At 41.5% G+C, this 23,956-nt stretch overlaps 1 protein-coding gene across 1 annotated transcript in view; it reads right to left on the bottom strand.

Moving 5' to 3' along the window:
- Window positions 1-6,984: 6,984 nt before the first annotated feature.
- Window positions 6,985-23,956, bottom strand: part of CD226 (CD226 molecule) — a 76,798-nt gene continuing 59,826 nt past the window's right edge. The window contains exons 4-5 of the mRNA XM_065933245.1: window positions 22,293-22,395; window positions 6,985-7,246 (exon numbers count right to left, since the gene is read on the bottom strand). Coding sequence (XP_065789317.1) covers window positions 6,985-7,246; window positions 22,293-22,395 — 365 coding nt within the window. The remainder of the gene's footprint in view (window positions 7,247-22,292; window positions 22,396-23,956) is intronic.

Below are 23,956 nucleotides of genomic sequence, written 5' to 3'. Positions count from 1 at the left end.
TGTCACTATTAAAATCATGGGGATCATGTTTACTGGGGAAAGTGTTTGAAAAGTACAAAAGCTTGTATAAGTTTAGAGCCAACATAAGATATTGAATAAATGCACATCAGAGGGTACAGCCCAAAAGCAATTACTATGCTATTTTTGAAATGTACCAAAAAAAAACAAATCTGGTAATTCTCCCAAGATGGAAAAACTGCTATCTTTATTTCCAAGTATTCAAGAAAAATATTAGAACAAAATACCTAATTTTGATATCCATAAATTATTTTTTAATGTTTGAGCAAGAATTAGATAGAGTATCTAAATATTCATGGAAACATGAATTATCCTAATATCTAGGTATTTTAGGAAACCAGGCTGCTGATTTATATAATCACTAAGGCCAGTCAGTGGCTATGTACTTCCTGAATGCTTGCTACCGACAGAACGTGAGTACAGGGTAGCCCGTACTTCTCAGCTCTTGTTCTCGCCTTCTTTGAAATACTCGATACACATCAGTGCCAGGTGTGAGCACTGATGGCAAAGCTTGTGGCTTCCATGGAAAACCTGAGATGATTAGAGATAAGGGAGCAGGGAAAGGAAGAGGGACCAGCCTCATCAGGCTCCCTAAATCCTGTTCTCAGAACTGTTTCTCTGCATTTCTTCTTCCCCCTCCTCCCCACCCTCCCCTCCTCCGCCTCTTGTCCCATCCTCCTCCCCATCCTGTCCCATCCTCTCCCACCTCCCCCTCCTTTCCCACCCTCTCCCTCCTCCCCCATCTTTCCCACCCTTCCCTCCTCCCCTTCCTTTCCCTCCTCCCCCTCTGCCCCCTCCTTTCCCACCCTTCCCCCTCCTCCCCCTCCTATCCCACCCTCTCCCGTCCTCCCTTCCTTTTCCACCCTCTCCCTGTCTTCTCCCTCCTTCCCTCTCCTCCTCTTCCTTCATTTCTATCCCTCTCTCTCTCTCTAAATATTTAGACCCACTTTTTTTTAAAAAACACAGGAAATTATTAAGCAGCATAGTCTAACATAACTCCAAAATTACTTCTTGCTATTTCAGTCATATAAATTTTATTAAACCACTTTTTCTAAAATTCCCTATTCCTCCTGATAAGAATATGTACATAAGACAAATACACACTCTCCATCACTTACTATGTCTGTGTGAATTTTACAGAGATCTATTTTACATAACCTAATACTCTTCTGAATATTGGCAAGCTTTGATTATAAGGTCACTTCAGTTCAGTCGCTCAGTTGTGTCCAACACTTTGTGAACCCATGAACTGCAGCACACCAGGCCTCCCTGTCCATCACCAACTCCCAGAATCCACCCAAACCCATGTTCATTGAGTCAATGATGCCATCCCACCATATCATCTTCTGTCATCCCCTTCTCCTCCTGCCCTTAATCTTTCCCAGCATCAGGCTTCTTTCCAATGAGTCAGCTCTTTGCATCAGGTGGCCAAAGTATTGGAGTTTGAGCTTCAGCATCAGTTCTTCCAATAAACAGCTAGGACTGATCTCCTTTAGGATGGATTGGTTGGATCTCCTTGCAGTCCAAGGGACTCTCAAGAGTCTTCTCCAACACTACAGTTCAAAAACATCAATTCTTCGGCACTTAGCTTTCTTTATAGTTCAACTCTCACATCCATACATGACCACTGGAAAAAACATAGCCTTGACTAGAAGGACCTTTGTTGGCAAAGTAATGTCTCTGCCTTTTAATATGCTGTCTAGGTTGGTCATAACTTTCCTTCCAAGGAGTAAGCATCTTCTAATTTCATGGCTGCAATCACCATCTGCACTGATTTTGGAGCCCAGAAAAATAAAGTCAGCCACTATGTCCACTGTTTCCCCATCTATTTGCCATGAAGTGATGGGACCAGATGCCATGATCTTAGTTTTCTGAATGTTGAGCTTTAAGCCAACTTTTTCACTCTCCTCTTTCACTTTCATCAAGAGGCTCTTTAGTTCTTCTTTGCTTTCTGCCATAAGGGTGGTGTCATCTGCATATCTGAGGTTATTGATATTTCTCCCAGCAAACTTGATTCCAGCTTGTGCTTCTTCCAGTCCAGCATTTCTCATGATGTACTCTGCATAGAAGTTAAATAAGCAGGGTGACAATATACAGCCTTGACGTACTTCTTTTCCTATCTGGAACCAGTCTGTTGTTCCATGTCCAGTTCTAACTGTTGCTTCCTGACCTGCATACAGGTTTCTCAAGAGGCAGGTCAGGTGGTCTGGTATGCCCATCTCTTTCAGAATTTTCCACAGTTTATTGTGATCCACTCAGTCAAAGGCTTTGGCATAGTCAATAAAGCAGAAATAGGTGTTTTTCTGGAACTCTCTTGCTTTTTCAATGATACAGCATCATCAATTCTGGCAATGTTGATCTCTGGTTCCTCTGCCTTTTCTAAAACCAGCGTGAACATTTGGAAGTTCACAGTTCACATATTGCTGAAACCTGGCTTGGAGAATTTTGAGTATTATTTTACTAGCATGTGAGATGAGTGCAATTGTGCAGTAGTTTGAGCATTCTTTGGGATTGCCTTTCTTTGGGATTGGAATGAAAACTGACCTTTTCCAGTCCTGTGGCCACTGCTGAGTTTTCCAAATTTGCTGGCATATTGAGTACAGCACTTTCACAGCATCATCTTTCAGGATTTGAAATAGCTCAACTGGAATTCCATCACCTCCACTAGCTTTGTTCATAGTGATGCTTCCTAAGGCCCACTTGACTTCACATTCCAGGATGTCTGGCTCTAGGTGAGTGATCACACCATTGTGATTACCTGGGTTGTGGAGATCTTTTTTGTACAGTTCTTCTGTGTATTCTTGCCACCTCTTCTTAATATCTTCTGCTTCTGTTAGGTCCATACAATTTCTGTCCTTTATCAAGCCCATCTTTGCATGAAATGTTCCCTTGGTATCTCTAATTTTCTTGAAGAGATCTCTAGTCTTTCCCATTCTATTGTTTTCCTCTATTTCTTTGCATTGATCACTGAGGAAGGCTTTCTTATCTCTCCTTGCTATTCTTTGTAGCCAAAGGGAAAAAAAAAAAACCTACTATCTCAAAATTTAATTTTAAAAAACATTTATTGAATCTTCTAAGAGCTGGGTATTCAGATGAGAATAAGACTTGGCTTCTCCTTTAAGGAACTCACTCACCATTTAAGGAAATGGATGCATTGCAAGTGGTGAAGCAGCTATATTCAGTTTAGCATTGTTCAGCTAATGTCCCTTGATCCTTCCTTGTTTCAATATTCATTACAAAACTGTATTAAGTACCTTGCTATTTTTGAAGTTTATGGTTTTTTAACAAATATGATTTTATTTCAGAGACCTAAGTAGAGTTTGATATCCAAAATGATAAATATTAGGGTCATTGGTTTCAGTTGCTTCAGTCATGTCTGACTCTTTGCAACCCCATGCCTGCCAGGTTCCTCCATCCATGGGATTTTCCCTGCAAGAATACTGGAGTGGGTTGCCAAGTCCTCCTCCAGGAGATCTTTCCGGCCCAGGGACTGAACCGATGTCTCCTGCATCTCATGCACTCCAGGTGAATTCTTTACTCCTGAGTCATCAGGGATGCCCATTAGGTTCATTAGCCAGAAATAATGCATTTCACTCCCTCTAACTACAGCCACCTCACTGTCAGGGATATAATCTAAAGTAACAATGCTGCAAAAGATCTGCTCAGCTCCGCCCCCCCCCTCCTGCCCCCGAGACCCCGCCCTCACCATTGGTCCCTCTTCCTGAATACTGATAGGAGATGGCATTCTAAATTTTAAATTGCATGGACAACTGAGGGTTCTAAGGAATGTAACTAAAATAAATCATCGTAAATTTGGAAATAGTAAGTGGTAGGACTAGGTATGAAACAGGAAACTTGTCCACTGCTACTTTTAACACTGTGCACAACGTAGACTTACTTGGGGTGACATTTGATATCTCAGGTAAAATCAACATTGCCTATAGTACAAACTGTTCACTACATGCGTGAACAAAATGTAGAAATTCCATCCTTTGTGCTACATTTCTCCTTCCCAGCTCTTCAATATAGACGTAAGATGTATATTTATCCAGGAGGCACTGTAGCCCCAGAAAGACTTTATATTACGATGTGTGATATTTTAAGCAATAACATTTATATGCTATATTTAACTGAGTGTTTAAGTTGGGCTTATGGGTTGGGAGCATTATTTTGAATGAGTCAGAACACTATGAGCTCTCAAATAATTCAGGTCATTGCTGATGACTCTTGAGTAAAAGACATCATCTTTGTCTTTTTTATTTCCTGTCTAGACACCGTCTCTTCCTGAAGCTTGAACGCTTGTGATTCTTACAGGAACCACCGGTGGTCATTATTAACGTTGTTCCCTGACCGGGGAGTGATGGTAACGGGGCTTGGGTAGTAGCAGTTGTCTGTTTTTCAGTCTAACTTAGTAGAAATGTTCAACTTCAGTACCGCCCCCTTAACAAGTAAAGAGAAAGAGGGTTAACATTTTAGAAGAAAGTGTTCAACGATCTATCGAGAAAATCTTGGCAGTGTTTTGGTTTATGGCCCTACGGAGTGAAGAAGCTATAAGGCAATTGTGACTTGGGTCTATTGTTCATGTTAAAGTGACTCTTTCACCCATTTATAAAAGCATATAACTGACTAGGACTGGGAAACTCCGGATGTATGGACTTTCTCAGGTTGCCATTCTGTTTTGTTTGCCTTGCTTTCCATTGTGTGTTTCTTCCACGGAAACCTAATGTTCACAGATACACCCTGATCACGCTGTGACTGCCTTGTTTCCTCTTAGCCAGGCATTCTTCTGACTCTTGTTTACCGTTTGTGCAGCTAATCTTTAAAATAAATTAATACTTAATACAGGTAACCAGGGAAACACTTTCCTGACTCACATTTCATTCATTTTAGTAGAATCCAAAAAAAAAAAAAAAATCATGAAGTCTGGTGCATCAGACAGACTGTGTTCTCTGGGTGGGCGTTACTGACAGCGCCTCTGACCTAGTTTTTGCTGACTGGTAGACTTGACATGTCACTGTCTTCTTGTGGCTTGAGATGGAGTGTCTCTTTACTACCTTTGTTTCTTTTTAATTTATCTTTAACTGGAGGATAATTGCTTAACAATACTGTGTTGGTTTCTGCCATGCATCAACATCAATCAGCAATAGGCATACATACGTCCCATCCCTCTTGAACCTCCCGCCCCTTTTGATTCTTTTTGGACTGAAAATTTAGGAGGCCTGATGTTGATCTGAATGGCCAGGGAAACTGAGTATGACCATATGATCCACACAAACCTTCCGATTATATTCTATGTTTTATTTGTGTTCAATTTTCATATACCATAAATATTTTGTCAGCTAGATCTGTAGCTTATGAAAGGAAGCCAGAAATCAGTATGGAACAGAGAGTCAGAGGCGTGGGAGTCTAGCGTCAGACCACTCTACTGAAGCATCACAAGATTAGGATGAAAAAACAGGTCAGAAACCAAGACAGCAGGAAACATACGTATTAAAAGCCCTCGGGGAAGGACTCTGGCTTTAATGCCACATAGAAAGCACTTGGCAATGGCCAAGACGACAATAAGAAAAAGCTGAACAAACTAAAATCTCTTTTCTTGAACTTATCAGAAAACTAAGGTTCCAAGGCAAACCTCCACCCCAAAATCTGCAGAGAGAGACACATCCAGAGACCTACAGCAAGCAGCATCGCCTCACACAGAGTGCTGTGGGGGAAAATTAACAGGGACACCTAAACACTCAGCTGGACGAATTGCTGGATACAGCTGTGGACTAATATGAGTGTGAGAAACTCATGGGGACACAGTCTGAGAGGGACCCGAAAGCCGCCAAATTCTCACCAAGAGGATCCAAGACCCCCCTCACAGATCTAGCCAGGAACAAACAGGATCAAACTGTGAAATACGCTGAGAGCCTTCTCTGTAACAAAGACCTACACTCCAAAGGAATATTCCCTTGAAGGAAAGATGCCAAAGCTAAAGCTCCAATACTCTGATCGCCTGATGGGAAGAGCTGACCCATTAGAAAAGACCCTGATGCTGGGAAAGACTGAAGGCAGAGGGAGAAGAGGGCAACTCAGGATGAGATGGTTAGGTATTATCACCACCTCAGTGCACATTAATTTGAGGAAACTCCGGGAGAGAGTCGAGGACAGGGAAGCCTGGAATGCTGCAGTCCATGGGGTTGCAAAGGGTCGGACATGATTTAACGACTAAACAACAACACTCCAGAGGAAAGGACACAATCAGAGCCCAATTCTCAAGCCTACTCCCAGCTCCTGCAGTCTTCCCGTCTCACCTAAGGGAGGGAAAGAAAGATCATAATCATAATAACCTAGTCAGCAAGTGCCAGGCCATCATGGAAATAGATTGGAAACTGCAGCCAGGACCTGGGGGAGTGGGCAAGAGAGTCCACTGGGGAGACACCTGTGAACCTTACAAGGTCACAGGCTGACTGAAAGATGGAGACGTGCGCATACGGTGGGAGAAACCCCCTCCCCACCAGTTACCATGGCCCCAGCAGGGGTCCGGTGTAAGCGCAGCTGACTGCAGACAACAGCGATGTGGGAGGGGTAATCTCTGAGGAGCACCTAGGAGTGCTCAGTACATTTTCGTCCTTTTTCTTCTTTGTGAAGCCCCCCAGGAAGGGAAGGAGGGCGCACTTTGGGACCACGGTTGTGTATTGGTGGGGAGTGAAAGGCAGGTCCAGGTAGAAGCTCAGGTTGAGAACAAGCTGGGATGTGCAGAGGGTCAGGGCAGCGAAGGGGGGCCCAGAAAAGGCCCCAGTCAGTGCCAGGAACATTCGTCCCAGATGGAGCCCCATGTCTCCTGATCCCAGGAACTCCTGGGCGGGGTGAGGGGCGGGGTGAGAATGAGAGCCCTTGGATGAGAAGCACCAGGGCCCCTCCCCATTTGCCGGAGGCCCTCATTCTAGACTTGTCAGTACGGGAGCTGGTTCATGCCATCTTTCATGCATCTTTCAAGCCCCCGTCAATGCCAAGGCTTCCCACCCCTCGGTCAGAATCACGGAGCCCTGAAGTCTCACCTCGAAGGCACAGCCAGCTGCGGGGACCAGGCTCTGGGCCAAAGGACAAGTCAGGGCAGGAATGACCAGTCAAGGGGGGGGACGTGTCCGCACACGCGTGGACCAAGAGTGAGGATACTTCCAGAGCGCAGCATCCAGGCCACTGCGGGGGCTCCTGGGGGCGTCTGCCATGGTTCAGTCCACAGCTGGAGGTGCACAGGACATGCTGCCACTATTCAAAGGACAGCCAGAGCAACTATTTGACTTCAGGCAAGGCAGACTTCAGAAAAGGAGTGTTATCAGGGATAAAAAGCACATCATGTGTGATAAGGCTGTCAATTCTGCAACCAAAAAAAATTGACAGTCTTGAAAAAATGTTCCTAATAACAAAATATAAAAGTCCATGAGGCAAAAGCTGATAAGATGTCTGTGTGACGTTTATAAATTTGTCTATGCGAGGTGACATAGACGAATCCATAGCTGTGGTTGGAGACTGCAACCTGCCTCTAGCCGCATATGATCCATCAAACGGGGAGAAAGTCAGAAAGAGTGTGGTGACCCGAACAGCACTATCAGTCAGTTTCATCTACTGATCACTTATAGGATTTTACATCCAACAGCAGAATGTACATTCTTCTCAAGCTCACATGAAATATTCCCCATGGTAGGCCATATTCTGGACCATAAAACACACCTTAATAAATCTAAAAGAAGAGAAATCATACAAATAATGTTTTCAGGCTACAATAAAATTAAATGAGTTCCATAAGAGAAATATAGCAGAGAAATCCAAAAATATAGAGAGATTTTAAAAACACATTTTTGAATAGCCCAAGAAGCCTCAAGAGAAATCCAAAATGTTTTAATTTGATAAAAATAAAATTATAGCTCACTGGAGTGGCTCAGCTGTTAAAGAATCTGCCTGCAATGTAGAGGACCTGGGCTCGCTCTCTGGGTCGATAAGATTCCCTGGAGAAGGGAATGGCTGCCCACTCCAGTGTTCTTGCCTGGAGAATTGCATGGAGCCTCGAGGTCTACAGTCCATGGGGTCTTAAAGAGTCAGACAGGACTGAGTGACTAACACACAGATTTTGGGGGATGCAGTGAAATTTGCAGCATTATACACCAAGACTAACGGAGAATAGAATAGACGTCACTCCAGTGTTCTTGCCTGGAAAATCCCATAGACAGGGAGCCTGATGGGCTGTGGTCCATGGGGTTGCAAAGAACCAGACATGACTGAGCAACACACACACACACACACACACACACACACGCCAAGACTGAAAAGGAAGAAGAATCTAAAATCAATAACTTAAGCTTACACCTTAGGTAACCAGAGAAAAAAGAACAAAATAAACCTAAAGCAAGCAGAATAAAGAAAATAATTTTTAAAACAGAGCAGAAATCAATGCAATTGAAAATAATAGAAAAAAATCAATGGAACCAAAATTTGATTCTTTGAAAAGATAAGAAAAATAAGACATACAATAGAGGGGGCAAAGACAAACTAGAACTTGCTAGACCTTCTCCAATTGTTTATCAACATTGTCCAAAATGACCTACAGAGAGCAATACCCAGTGGCCCACATCTCATGAAAGCTTTATTTTGGCCAATCCTAACCCATAACCACATTAAAAAAGGAGATTCTGGAATGTAAGTGTTCCTCTGTTAAACCAATTGACGAAACACAATTGCGCACACAGTGTCTCTGGATTTTTTTGCCTCAATTGTCAATTGGGATAATAATATTTATCTTGCCTATATCTTAGAGTTGCTTAAAAATTAAATGGAATAACATAAGAAAGTGCTTTGAGAATGACAGTGCACAGCAAAAGAATATAATGATATTTTTGTCAATAAACCAAATTTATAATAGCTTGCTATTCATTAGCCATTGAAATGATGATCAAACAGACATCCAAGATTATAAAAATGCTAGAAGTTTGTATGTCTCTACAAACTACTGAGCCATTATATCTCTGTCCTTTTACCACGTGAACTAAAAAAATTCAAATTTGCTTCTGAAGATCATTAGAAATGATAAAATTTAAAAGTGAGATAAATTAGCTCAACTGAAGCCACATCAAAAACTGTAGCAAGAAATTTTAATAATATTGAGAGTAAATTGGAGAGTTCAGTCTTATTCAGTCATGAGATTAAAGGGTAATGATCTTATTCATTAAAAAATACAGTCCATGGAATTCTGTAGGCCAGAATATTGGAATAGGTAGCCTTTCCCTTCTCCAGGGGATCTTGCCAACCCAGGGATCAAACCCAGGTCTCCAGCATTGCAGGCAGATTCTTTAGCAGCTGAACCACAATGGAAGCCCAAGAATACTGGAGTGTGTAGCCCAACCCTTCTCCAGCAGATCTTCCAGACCCAGGAATCGAACTGGGGTCTCCTGCCTTGCAGGCGGATTATATACCAACTGAGCTACCAGGGAAGCCCTTAAAGGATAATGGTCTTATTCACTATAAGCATTTTTGAATATCTGGAATAAATGCTGTTATGAATAAATGATTAATAAGAAGGAGATCATCTTAAGACTGAATTTGCAAAAAAAATACAGAATCAGTTGAGATCAAATTTTGAAGAGTGAGTAAAGAAAGTTATCAAAGCTCAAAGCGGTTTCCTGCTTGCGGACCCCTGGAGTTGCCACTTATTTTCCATTTTCCAAACTAATTCCATCAACATCCTGGAACTATGAGTCACCCATATCACTCACATAAATTAACTGGTTTTTGTGGGATTTTTCTTTTTTTTCCTATAACACAGTCAGCATCTGCTTCTAATGCTTAAAACCAACACCCTCAACTTTTACAGACACAAACCCAAACATAACAGGCTTCTTATCATGCCATGTTCTGGGCACTGATTAAGGCTCTATCATCTGCCACCTCATATCCTTTTATACTGGGAAACTTTTTAGAATCAATACCAGCTTGCATGGTCCTCTCTCCACTATTTTTCTGGGTGAAGAGAGACGTCGGGATGACAGTTATGCAGTCATAACTTGGGCTTGTAACCACTGCTGACCAGTCCAGGCCAAGGTTCTGGTCTAGGAAGGCGAGATTGTCTAAATAGCCACTGTGTCTCAGAGGATCTGGAGAGAGCCTTTAGACCACTGGTGAAGAGTCTGAGGTAAAGTTATGGTAAATACCAAAACAGTAAACTAGGAAGAGACAATTGTTAATGATAGACAGAAAAAAAGATATTAACTCCGGAGAGAATGAACAATCATTTTTACCATGGTATTGGCAAGATCATTAATAAATAAACACCAAATATTGAAATAATCAAAACTTTAATGTAAATGTTTTGGAAGGACAGATACATGACAAAGGTGTGTGTGTGTGTGTGTGGTGAGTTTGTAGAAAAGACGATACTGAAATCACCAAAGAATGTCTGAAATGGAAAAGCATCTGGTAGTGCTATATGTACATGACTCAGAAAAGCAGAGGGGCTTCCCTGGTGGGCCAGTGGCGACGACTCCGTGCCCCCGGTGCAGGCCAAACAAACCCCTCTAACAGCAGAAAGTAAAATCATCAGAAGTGAAATCTTTCGTCTCAATGGACGTAAAACTGGAAGGACAGGTTTTTTTTGTTTTTTTGTTTTTTTGTCAGAATGACCTTTGTACAGCACACTGCAACTCTTTGAACTACATGCACTTACTAAACACACTAAATGCTTGAGAGAGAAGCTACAACGTGTCACTCATTTGATTTTTTTTCTGCATTTAACCTTCATGTTAATATTATCAGGAATTTTCCCCTAATATTCTCTGATGAGTGAAACTAATGATAGTGGAGCTCTACATTTTATTCATTCAAACAACAGAATATAGTATATCAAGGTAAACATTTGCATGTCCTACAAAACCTGAGTCTAAGATTACACATAAAACTGGAAAAAAAAAAAATGTTCTAAAGACCGTGACTATATAGCATCATTCCAGCAGGGAAAACAGACAATAAATGGGGATTATTTTAGACATTTATTACCCATATCCACAAATCAGATCTTTTCTTACAACATAGTTAGTGCTTTAAACCTGGGACAGTAAAATACATAAACCAACCTTGAAGATTTGTAAAAAATAATTTTAGAAAGCATTGCAGTTAATTATAGAAGCTACAGTTCCACCTATTGGATGACTAGCAAAAGAAAAATGCGTAAGAGCTTAGAGACTCGATTTAGAATAATCCAGTGACAGATCAGTGGAAAAGTATACTAATTTTTGCAAAAAGCCTAAATGTGAAAGTCAATACTTTCTAAATATTCTAACGATGACTTAACAAATGATAATAAAACAATGGTAATATGTGTTTATATTGTTTTATATGTTTTCAAAGATATTTTCTTACCATTATTGTGGAAAAAAGCTTAACTTTGTACTCACAATTTAGCACCTCCACCCATACTTTATAAGCATCTGTATTCTACAATATCTTTAATCTTGCTGAAATTCATACAAGTGGTACAAAACACAGCATATTATTAAAAATCAAGGAGAAGCGCTTTGATTACAGTGACTTCTAATCTCAATGTGGACTCTACCAAATTAGAAAATTACTGCAATGCAGCTGGACTTTTTATTTAATACAGTTTCAGATAAACAAACATAATTTGGTTGTTTACAATAAAAGTTATTTTTATTTCATTCTGCATAAATGGATAATACATTTTAAATGTATATGTATATTTTAGTAATAAACTTAATTACTTAAAAATTCTATAAATATGAATATTTACTAGCTATAATTATAACCTCATCCACCTGCCTCCCATTTATAAGCATGATTTCAAGTTAATGAAATTCTTATTCTATTTTCCCAGTGTGCATAAAGGCTTTTAAATAATGTTCAAGATCTCTCTCATGATAATATAATCAATACCTAATCATTGTAGGCTAATAAGATGTCTTCTTCCCCTGACAAAACTGTGTACTCTATGATGGTATTTAACAAACTTACCTACCTTGTCACCACACAGCAACTCCCTGTAATTGGTTACTTTAATGCAGATACTAAAAGAATGGCATTCAAAGAAAACACAGATTTTATTTAACATAGTACCAATAAAAATTATGTATGGAAAAAAGAACCTTAGGAAGCATTTGTTTCCTAAATAGCACCTTGCAGAAAAGATTTAACACATAATTTAATTCAATTCTGACCTTTCATGCTGTGGACCTGTTTCCTTAGTAACAACTGGAATAGAGGTACAATAGGTAAGGGAAATATATATATATGTGTGTGCGCTAGTGTGTGTACATATATATACACACATACTATATATATCATATACCTACTATGGATACCATATATTGTATACATATACAGTAGGCATAATTGTCAACCCTAATATATTAGGTACAGTTGACAATTCTAGCAAGTTAGGTATAATATTAAAGAGACTACAATGAAAGTGCTTTGTTAAGTAAAGATGTCCAAAGAAAATGAATGAACAGAGTTTCAATGGCATAAGAGCTGACAGTGTAGCAGGATCTACAGAGGAGGTTGGAGAAATTTCAGCAGGACTTGAGAAGGTTCCAAGTCCCTAAAAATTCTGAACCCTGGAGATGAAGAATTTAGAAAAGAAGGGACAGAGTAAATAATTCTCATAACTGTTTTGAGAGACGTTTTTTAAAAAGTTTAAAACATCCATGGAAAAAAGAGGCAGATTTCAAATATTGTGGTTTTCATAAACCACACATTAAGTGGATTACATAAAAATCCTCCCTGAAATCATGTTGCCATGGTAGAAATTTTTTACTTCTCACCTATGTCATTCAGTCATTGAGGATTGGTTATCAGAATCTCCCAGAAAGTAATATTTTGATTAACTTTTAGGAAGAAGAAGTCATTTATCTTTTAAAGGATGCCAAGTTTGCTTCACCATGCAAACAGATAGAGTCAGACACTTTCATAGATCTGATCTAGTTAAAAAAACAGTAGATGGTTTTCTTGTAAAACTGCCTGCCCACGTTGTTACAAACGTGGAAACACTTCTTGAATCCAGATATAAGTATCTATAAGCAAACAAAAATGACAGCTAACTCTCGTTGCACATACATAGTACAAGTGGGAGTGGTCATTTTCATTCTTTCCCTTCTGAAACAGTTAGGGGCACTCACAGTTTCCATAATTCATAGAATAATTGCACTATTTGGTGTGCATGGTATTTAAAGATAAAACCACAACATATCCACTGTCTTGCTAAAACTGTAAATTACAGCTTAAGAATCTGTCTAGACAATGTGAGAATTTGCTTTGGGTTCATTTCAGATTATCACGCCAAGTCTCCAACTTTGAAACCTAAATGAATCTTTGAGATGAATCTTTTAGAAATGAGGGTCTTTAAAGATGAGTAATGAGGACATGAGATAGGAATGACCACTGTATTTGGTCATTACCAAATCACTGTGGTTTCAAGGTGACCATGACCGTTACTGAGTTTCACAAATACTTTTCATTGTTGCTTCCATCTAGAATTTGGACAATGACAGGCATGGTCTAATTGCTCTGTGAGTCATATCATGAGGCCAAACTGTGTACCTGGTCAAAACTTTGAAGCAAAAGGAGTTTCTCCGTACCTTCCTGCTCTTTGATCCCGTTTCCTCCTTCCTTACACCCTCCTCAGCCTCCTCCCCTCTCCTTCCCAGGAACGGACTTGGGCCCGCTGCTGCAAAGCTCTAGAGGCGAGCCCTAAACTGACTTGGCCCATTCACCCTTTTTGGCCATGTCGTTGCTATGGTTGTTCAGTCGCCAAGTCATGTCCGACTCTTTGTGACCCCACGGACTACAGCACGCTAGGCTCCTCTGTCCTCAACTGTCTCCTGGAGCTTGCTCAAATTCATGTCTACTGGGTCAGTGATACTATCTAACCATCTTAACCTCTGTTGCCCCTTTTGCCTTTTGTCTTCAATCTTTCCCAGCATCAGGGTCTTTTCCAGTGAGTCAGCTCTTCCCATCAGGTGCCCAAAGTACTGGAGCTTCAGCTTCAGCATCAGTCCTTCCACTGAATATTCAGGGTTGATTTCCTTTCTGGCCATGATGACTGCTTAACGATGGACGAGTCATCAAATGTGCTTGCTCTCTACCAAGGATTATGACTTGCTGAGAGTTGTCGGCAGTCATCTTGGAAACACAAGCGGAAAGCCTGAAGGAGAATGAGGCTAACATCAAGGGAAGTAGATCCAATGCTGTGAAAGGGGATCCAGAAACTGTCTTTTGTCCATTCTTAATTCTGGACATAATCTTTAAGCCCTGGCAAATAACCCTTCCCTGAAGCTTGATCCTCCCTGGATTGTCCCATTATATGATTCAGTGTTTTCTTTTATGTATAAACTAATTAGAGTCAGGTTTTCTAAAACATATCTGTTAAGAATGCTCTCCATGGTTAGGCAGTATTTTTCTTGTCAAATGAAATAAATTTGATCAATCAATATCCAAGGTAGACATTAAATAGTGGGAAGAAATTGTACAATGATCCATGTACATAATAGTTATCATCTACATTCTCCTATGATGGGCTTAGACTCTAGCCCTGGGTACACGAGAGAAGGTTGGGTGGTTGACATAAATGTCCTCTCCTGCACCATCTGACGGTGGATTGGCAGGGAAGGTATTCCTATAGTTGTTGGCTGCCTAAAAAGATAAACACAGAGGATGTTAATAATTCACTGCATTTCAGCACTTAATCAAGACACTCAAAACAAACTTCTCCTCAATTCAACCACAATATAGGTCAAATTTCTATTACAATTAATTTCATAAAACATTCTCTTCACTGCATGGACTTTCCGTGAGAAATCACATTCTTGATCTCATGACTCTGATATACAACAAAGACTAGTCTTGATTATCATTTGATATAGCAGGATATAAATTACCTCTTTAGAAGTAAAATTCTCTTTCCTGATGTTACCCTATTTCAAAGAGAACAATAATTCGCATTTTTATATGGAAGGTCTAGTATAGTTATTTTCCCATAGTGGATAACCATTAATTTTTGTTGAATGGATGAATTATTAAAGAAATGTTTTTAAAGTACACCATGTCCTGGCTTAGGAATAAGCAACTGCACACAACTTAAAAATTACAAAAGCAAGAGGACATTCACTTTCAAGATGATGTTTTACAATCATTAATCTTCTCTAGCCAATCAAGTCACTTTGACCACATGTATGTATGTTGTGACAGAAGATACAGAGGCGTGAGTGAGAGCGGGGAGAGACAGCAGGGGACAGAAGTGGGGGAACAGGGGGAGGGGGAGTGAGAGGCCTTCTGGTGAGTAGTGAGCAGCTTGAAAATTTAGAGTGGTGTTGGTGTTTGCACGAAGAAAGTAAAAGGAAAGCTCAAGTGCTATTGCTATCTACTCAATGTGTCTTTTTTAAAAGCGCCCCCAAAGAATCAAGGAAGTCTAACTACTTTATCTTTGACAGACCTGCTGACTATCTAACTTTCTAATCGCCACTCAAAATATCAAAAAGCCTGCAAAAGCCTGGAAGCATTGAATATCTAGGGAAGGAAGTTGCAAAGCCCCTTTCTTTCCCTGGAATTCACAACAATAAGTGTGCCTTTGGATTGGCTCGAGTGGACAACAGCTAAGGACAGAGAAGAGACCCAAAAACTGTATGTGACAGAACACAGCCAGACTTCAGGCTTTGCACTTGGTGCCCAGAAGCAAACCATGAGTTATTGAGGAAGACAAAAACTTGTTTTGCAAAGAGTAACTCCTTAATAGAAGAAGAAAGCTAAACTGAGAGATTATTAAGAAGTCTGAAGTGCACACACTGGATTGTCAGAAGCTTTTTAGCACTGGATGTTTTCGCCATGTAGTATTCAAGTGCAAATAATTTAATTGAAGAGAAATGGATGTAATTTTAGATAACAGGGAAATGTTTTATTGTAAGATTTTGTAAACAGAATAATGTGCGTTAGAGGGAATATTTGACCTACAGTGGAGACAATGAGTGAGCATGAAAAATAAGCATACATCTTATCTGCAAACCCAGAAGGAAATTTCCTCCTCTTTCAATTAAACATGAAGGGGCAGGAGCAGGTAGAAAGACGGGAACAATGTCACAGTTAACCCGAGTCCTGCTGCCCAGCAGAAGGGTCTCTAGCTTCATAATCTGGAATCAATAGATCCAAACATCATCACAGTAATGAATATCCTGTATTGCATCCTTCTATGTGCTTGCTATGCATTAGTTTAATTTAATTTAGCCCTCAGAAAAACCTCATGACACAGAAATATTATGCCCTGCACCAGGTCAGATAGCACCTCCCCCAAATGTACATACTTCCTAGACCTTCATTAATGTGACCTTATGTGGAAATAGGGTTGCTTCAGTTGTCACTGGTTAAGATGAGGTCATACTAAAGAACCACAGGCCCTTAGTTCAATGTGACTGTTGCCCTTAAAAGAAACGGAGAAGAGACACAGACATTCACGTGTGCACGCGGAAGACCACTGTGTGAAGACAGTGGAAGAGATTTGAGCAATGTGTCGACAAGCTGCGGATCGCTGACACCCACGGGAGCCCAGAGAGAAGCACAGAGCACGGGCTCATGGCGAAAGGGACCCGATCCTGCGGAGACCTTGATTTTAGATTTCAACCCTCCAGAACCGTGAGAGTACAGGATTCTCTTGTTTCTAGTCACCCACGTTGTGGGAATTTTGTCGTCACAGGCCTCTGACGGCGGCAGCTGAACGTGCAATGTTGACTATTATTTTAAGTGTAATTGCTCCTTTATTTATATGGATTTAAACAGTGTCCAAGGGTATTAATCATAGGAGACTAGTTTAGAAAAGAACTGCTTCATCAAATAGCTGAGACTTGAACAACAGGCGACTGTGTGGTTAGGTTATTGAGAATAAAAAAGAAGCCTGCAAGCTGCAAAACAGACTGACTTGACAAGACACTTAGGGTGCACGAAAGAGTTGGGGGTGGCAGGGGGGGAGTGGCAATGCTGAGAACACTTACCCTATTCTGTGTGATCCAGAAATCTTTAAATGGGCCTCTTTGCTGTTGCCTTCTCCTTCTGGGAACACATGTACAAAGGAGAAATTAAGAATGACAGGTCAGCGTTAGCAGTATTTCTTCTTTTTTTTCCACAGATTTTTTTGATGTAGACCATTTTTTAAAGTCCTTAATGAATGTGTTACAATATCGCTTCTGTTTTAAGTTTTGTTTTTTTTGCTACAAGGCATGTGGGTCTCAGCTCCCCAACCAGGGACCGAACCTGTACCCCCTGCATTGGAAGGTGCAGTCTTAACCACTGGACCCCCAGGGAAGTCCCAGCACTCTCATGATTTCAAACGCTCTACACCTCACCTGCACATACCCACATGCCCTTGCTGATTATGCTGAAGTTGTTCATGGCTACTTTATATGTAGTCACTCAAAATTCCACTGACTTAAATTTTACCATTTTTCCTACATCCTCCATTGTGCTCACAAATGGCAAAGGCAACTAAATGGATATCCAGTAGTGGAGCTTAGTAATTAGTCTCAGGGAGTTTACTAAAGAATGCTGCGGAGTGGGTTATTACATATATGACTGACAACCTTCTCCAAATAATCTCAGGCATTTCCCACAATTAAAATATCCTTTTAAAGGCCCACAGTGTAACCTTCTGGATGACAATCACAAAAGAACTAAGCTTTACAGACGCCTTCAGGCATTTCACTAAACCATCTGTATTGCTTTGCTTGCTAAGTCCCTTCAGCTGTGTTCCACTTCTTGCAACCTTATGGACCATAGCCCGCCAGGCTCCTCTGTCCATGGGATTCTCCAGGCAAGTATACTGCAGTGGGTTGCCAAGTCCTTCTCCAGGGGCTCTTCCTGACTCAGGGATCAAACTCTTTTCACAAGTGAGGAAATATATGCAGATCTATGACCCTTGATTCATTGTTAAATTATCATCACAAGGCTTGTTGTTATATCATAATATAGAGTTGAACTTTCCAAGTAGGTCCAAATATGTTTATGTGTGTACACACGTGTAAAGAAATATATTTTAACATAAGCCTTAGTGTATACAATATGATGAAAGAAAAGAGAACATGATTTTTTTCTTCCAGTTTTATTGAGATATAGCTGACGTGGAGCACTGTATGGGCTTTCCTGGCGGCTCAGCAGTAAAGATCTGCCTGCCAATCCAGGAGACGTGGGTTCGATCCCTGTGTCAGGAAGATCCCCTGGAGAAGGAAAGGGTGCTGGTGCCCAGGGGCTTCTGGGCATGTGCCAGGCATGGAGGAAGGATTCCGTTTCCCCCAGGCACGCTGTGATGTATTTTGGCTTCTCTCCAGGTCAGCGCATCTGAAGCTGAAGCGGCAGGATTATTTTAAATGTTTGCTAAAACAGAGTTCAGAAGGTTCAGGCCCTGGGGTCATTTTTCAAGACGTTTCTATTCTAAGCAACAACCACAAACCGATACTAGTGACAGGGTAGAAAAGAGCACCCGATTTTTGCTTGGTGGTTTTGGCCATGATCGTGCATTCAGGTCCACTAATCTTTTTATCACATTTAACCAAGTAGAACAATACATTCTACTGTTCTATTTAACTATTCATGTAAAAGTGATGCATTCTCATGACTCAAAATCCATCCTGTCTGACACCTGTGACCTTCCCAAGACCCGCCTTGTTGCTCAGGCTCTCTCCGCTGTGTTCCCCACGCGCCGGCTGTCACGTCGGCCCTCGGCGCATTTTTTATCAACCAAGGTGGAGCAGGGGAGAAACCCTCACTGCCACTAACGACCTGGGTTCCTCATCTCGATTTGCTCATTTCTGACCAGGGATCGACTGGAGGGCAGCCTGCGAAGCAGAGAAAGGGACGTCGATGGTTTCATGTTTCAACTTAATTAGACACATGCTTGTGGACCATCCACTGTTTGGAAAAATTAGCACTAAAGGCCATCAAGCACGAAGACATGAATAAAACACAACCCCTGCCATTATGCATAGCCGGGAAGACAAGCGAGGAGGAAATGGTTAAACTAGAAAGCAGGCTGCAAGGCGCGGATGGGAGAGGCTATGGGTCTGGGTGGTGACCCACGTCCGCTTGCAGGAGGCAGAACGCAGGGAAGCCCCAGAGGGGACACGCTCCCCACACCGAGGACATCCGCAGGACTGAGGCTAAACCTGGGGGAACCGGCATTTCGGTGGCCTCACAGAGGGGAAGAGTTGGGCGTGTTCACAGAATAAAAGTTGTACCTTAATACAACTGGTCAATATCAGGAGAGTAAGTAAAGTAGAAAATAGGAATGAATATTAGATTGAAAGAAAGTGAAGTCGCTCAGGCGTGTCCAACTCTTTGCGGCCCCAGGGACTGGAGGCTACAAGGCTCCTCCATCCATGGGACTTTCCAGGCAAGAATACTAGAGTGGGTTGCCATTTCCTCTTCCAGGGGATCTTCCCGACGCAGGGATCGAACCCTGGTCTCCCGTGTTGTAGGCAGACGCTTTACCATCTGAGCCAGCAAGGAAGCCCCTGAATATTAGACTGAGGTTAGATTAATCAGGCTGAGCAAAGGGCACCTGTAACACAGGTTAATGAGTTTAGCTTTATTCTGGTGGCAGTGGAAACACAGTAAATAGGCTTTAAACAAGGGAGACAAGGTGGCCAGTCTACCTTTTAGAAGAGGAACCAGGAAACATCAGATGAGTTAGAAGGAGAGAGACACCTGGGAGCAGGCGAACCAGTTGGACGGATCTCAGAAGGCAGGTGAGCCTTTGGAGAGCTGGAGGCTGGGGACGTGGCAACAAGACGGAGAAACCTAGGGGAGAGCCTATCAATAAGCACACACGAGTGTGTGTGTGTGTGTGTGTGTGTGTACATTAATATTACTGGGGGAGAGGAGTGGAGAGGGATGTAGTCATTCACTCAACAAACCTATAATGGCTACAATGTGTCAGACTTTCAAAAAGCAGACACCAAAAGTTTGGTTCCTTCTGTCCCTGAGACTTTAACACAAGGGGTGGGATGGGGAGTGGGAGGGAAGCTGAAAGAGAGGGGACATGCATACACTGACAACATCCGCTGGATCATCACTGAAAGAGCAAGAGAGTTCCAGAGAAACATCTACTACTTTACTGACTATGCCAAAGCCTTTGACTGTGTGAATCACAACAAACTATGGAAAATTCTTCAAGTGATGGGAATACCAGACCACCTGACCCACCTCCTGAGAAATCTGTATGCCAATCAAGAAGCAACAGTTAGAAATGGACATGGAACAACAGACTGGTTCCAAATCAGGAAAAGGGTAAGTCAAGACAATATTGTCACCCTGCTTATTTAATTTCTATGCAGAGTACATCATGAGAAACGCTGGGCTGGATGAAGCGCAAGCTGGAATCAAGACTGCTGGGAGAAATATCAACAACCTAATATGCAGATGATATCACGCTTATGGCAGAAAGCAAAGAGGAACTAAAGAGCCTCTTGATGAAAGTGAAAGAGGAGAGTGAAAAAGTTGGCTTAAAGCTCACCATTCAGAAAACTAAGATCATGGCATCTGGTCCCATCACTTCATGGCAAGTAGATGGGGAAACAATGGAAACAGTGACAGACTTTATTTTTTTGGGCTCCAAAATCAGTGCAGATGGTGACTGCAGCCATGAAATTAAAAGACGCTTGCTCCTTGGAAGAAAAGTTATGACCAACCTAGACAGCTTATCAATAAGCAGAGACATTACTTTGCCAACAAAGGTCTGTCTGATCAAAGCTATGGTTTTTCCAGTGGTCATGTATGGATGTGAGAGTTGGACTACAAAGAAAGCTGAGTGCCAAAGAATTGATGCTTTTGAACTGTGGTGTTGGAGAAGACTCTTGAGAGTCCCTTGGACAGCAAGGAGATCCAACCAGTCCATCCTAAAGGAGATCAGTCCTGGGTGTTCATTGGAAGGACTGATGCTGAAGCTAAAAATCCAGTACTTTGGCCACTTCATGCGAAGAGTTGACTCATTGGAAAAGACCCTGATGCTGGGAGGGATTGGGGGCAGGAGGAGAAGGGGACGACAGAGGTTGAGATGGTTGGATGGCATCACCGGCTCAATGGACATGAGTTTGAGCAAGCTCCGGGAATTGGTGATGGACAGGGAGGGCATTCTGCAGTCCATGGAGTTGCAAAGGGTCAGACACAACTGAGCAACTGAACTGAACTGAATACACACACGAGGAAGTGATTCAGGTTGTTTCACGGCAGAAACCAGTGCAACATTATCCAATTAAAAATAACTTAATAAATAAATTAACACATTCGTTAGGATCATGAGTTATAAGGAATGATTTCAACCCAATGTGACTACAACTAAGACTGCAGCAAATACCTAGACTGGTGAGTCGATGAATGTGGGGCAGCTAGGAGGGAAGGGTCAACCAAGAACATCCTAGAAAATCCCCAAGTGTGTCACAGACAACAAAAGGTAGGAGACTTTAGAAGAGGCCAGGTGGCCCCCTGCTCTCTCTAGGGTAGCCCCTCCCAACTCCTTTCTTCTCAATAATCTGTAATAAAGGCACCTCTCTCGCTTGTTTCAGACATTATATAACCATTTAAAATCATATTGTTTGCTTATTAGAATGTGCATGCCATTACATCTCATTCACCGTGGTCAGAATAAACATTTGATGAATGAATAAATGAAGGTGTTGGGCGTTCCCACGTGGCACAGTGATAAAGAACCTGCCTGCCAATGCTGGAGACACAAGAGATGCAGGATAGATCCCTGTGTTGGGAAGATCCCCAAAGGAGGAAATGGCAACCTGCTTCAGTGTTCTTGCCTGGAAAATCCCATGGACAGAGGAACCTGGCGGGCTACCATCCCCGGGGTAGCAAAAAGTCGGGCATGACTGAGCACACATGTAATGAGAGTTCAGCCCTGGTCTTGTCCTCAGAACGCACCCCTGCCGACCCCTCTGTCACACACACACACACCTGCCCCCTCACCGGCCAGCCTTTTGTGTTTGCAGGAGGAAGAAGACAGATACAGCTGCAGGCAGCCTGTTGAACCCGTGGATGAGGGGGCGCACGGCAGACTCCTCATTCTGAGAGGAACTGCTCTAGCCTTCTCCTCTAACACCCCACAGCCCCTGCGCCTCCTTTACCTTTAAGAACAGCACCCAAAGGACGTGGCCTCAGGACGTGAGTCCTAAGACAGCTCGGCCAGCTACTGGGCCATTAATAGAGAAACTCCAGCATCAGAACTACTCAGGAGGAGCTGCAGTACTCACCTCTTATAAGTAATGACAGTGACGGTGGTAATTAGGATAGCCAACAGCAACAGCAGACCTGCCCCACCAGCCACAAAGAGGATGTATGGGGTCTTGGTTTCACCTAGGAGGAAAAAAAATAAACAAATTACAGGAGGAATGAGGAATTCAGCTAAAGCTAGAATAGAGAGGAAGTTGGGAAAATTTTAAAAGGGTATGTTAATCATCACAGGATAACAATGAATATAAAACAAAGAATCCAATTTAAAAAACATAGGATGAGTAGAGGGAAAAGACTTCCTTCAGAGTCTCCTAAATATCTCTGACTCCTCACAGATTTTCCTTACTTCCTTGATCTAATAGTGGGTTTGACGCCTTAAGGAGAATAAGAATAGAAAGCATTTATTCACGGTAGGTACCACTTCATTCTAATGAACTCCCAATCAGAAACACAAAATCTTTAGTAGGAAAAAAAACTATGAAACTAGTATATAAATGAAGATTACTGCTGGGACTTCCCTGGTGATCTAATGATTAAGACTTTGCCTTCCACTACAAGGGATGTGGGTTCAATGCCTAGTCAGTGAACTAAGATTCCACATGCTTTACAGCCAAAAACCCAAGATATAAAACAGAAGCAATATTGTAACAGATTCAATAAAGACTTTATAAATGGTTCACATTAAAAAAAATCTTTTTTAAAAAATGAAGATTACTCCTTAGTTCTGATAATAATAAGTACGTCACAACAGTATGTAACTTTGATATCTGTAAGTGGAATTTTGCTTAAGAAATACTGTCTAGACAGATGTACAGAACAGACTTTTAGACTCTATGGGAGAAGGTGAGGGTGGGGTGTTCTGAGAGAATAGCATTGAAACAAGTTGAATCAAGGGTGAAACAGATCACCAGACCAGGTTGGATGCATGAGACAAGTGCTCAGGGCTGGTGCGCTGGGAAGACCCAGAGGGATGGGGTGGAGAGGGAGGCGGGACGGGGGATCGAGATGGGGAACACATGTAAATCCATGGCTGATTCATGTCAATGTATGGCAAAAACCACTACAATATTGTAAAGTAATTAGCCTCTAACGAATAAAAATATTTTTTCATTTTTAAAAATAAAAAAGAAATTAAAATAGAAAAAAGAAATAAAAATAGAAATAAAAAGAGAATAGAAAAAAATAAAAAAGAAATTAAAAAAAAGAATTAACAAGGCTTAGAGATCACAGACACAGGATACAAATCTCTAATCATTAAAGTATCTGTTCTCTATTTGAGGAGAAAGATGTAACCTGTGTTACCTACTTTTTAAAATCATTCAGTAATTACAAGAGCATGAAACACATAAAACATTCAACAACAACAACAACAACAACAAAAGAAATACTGTCTAATTCATGAGAGTTTAGGATAAAAATAATCAAGAAAAGTATGTTACTTTTCCAACTCAGGTATTAACTGGACAGACCAGCGATCCGGGGAAAATCTGAAATTTTCACACTGATTCTTTCACTATTTAGCTATTTGACCTCCAGCAAATTCTAACCTCTCTGCCAGCCTTCCTCCAACTGTCAAGTGATGCCAACACTCCTAATTACATCACAGAGTTGGGATAAGAGTCTAATGAGGCATATTCAAATGAGCAATATTTGCTCCCCTCTGGACCGAGATCCCGTGAGATCA

The sequence above is a fragment of the Muntiacus reevesi genome, chromosome 4, assembly GCF_963930625.1.
Source record: "Muntiacus reevesi chromosome 4, mMunRee1.1, whole genome shotgun sequence".
Classification (NCBI taxonomy): Eukaryota; Metazoa; Chordata; class Mammalia; order Artiodactyla; family Cervidae; genus Muntiacus; species Muntiacus reevesi.
This window is presented reverse-complemented; position numbering and strand designations above follow the sequence as displayed.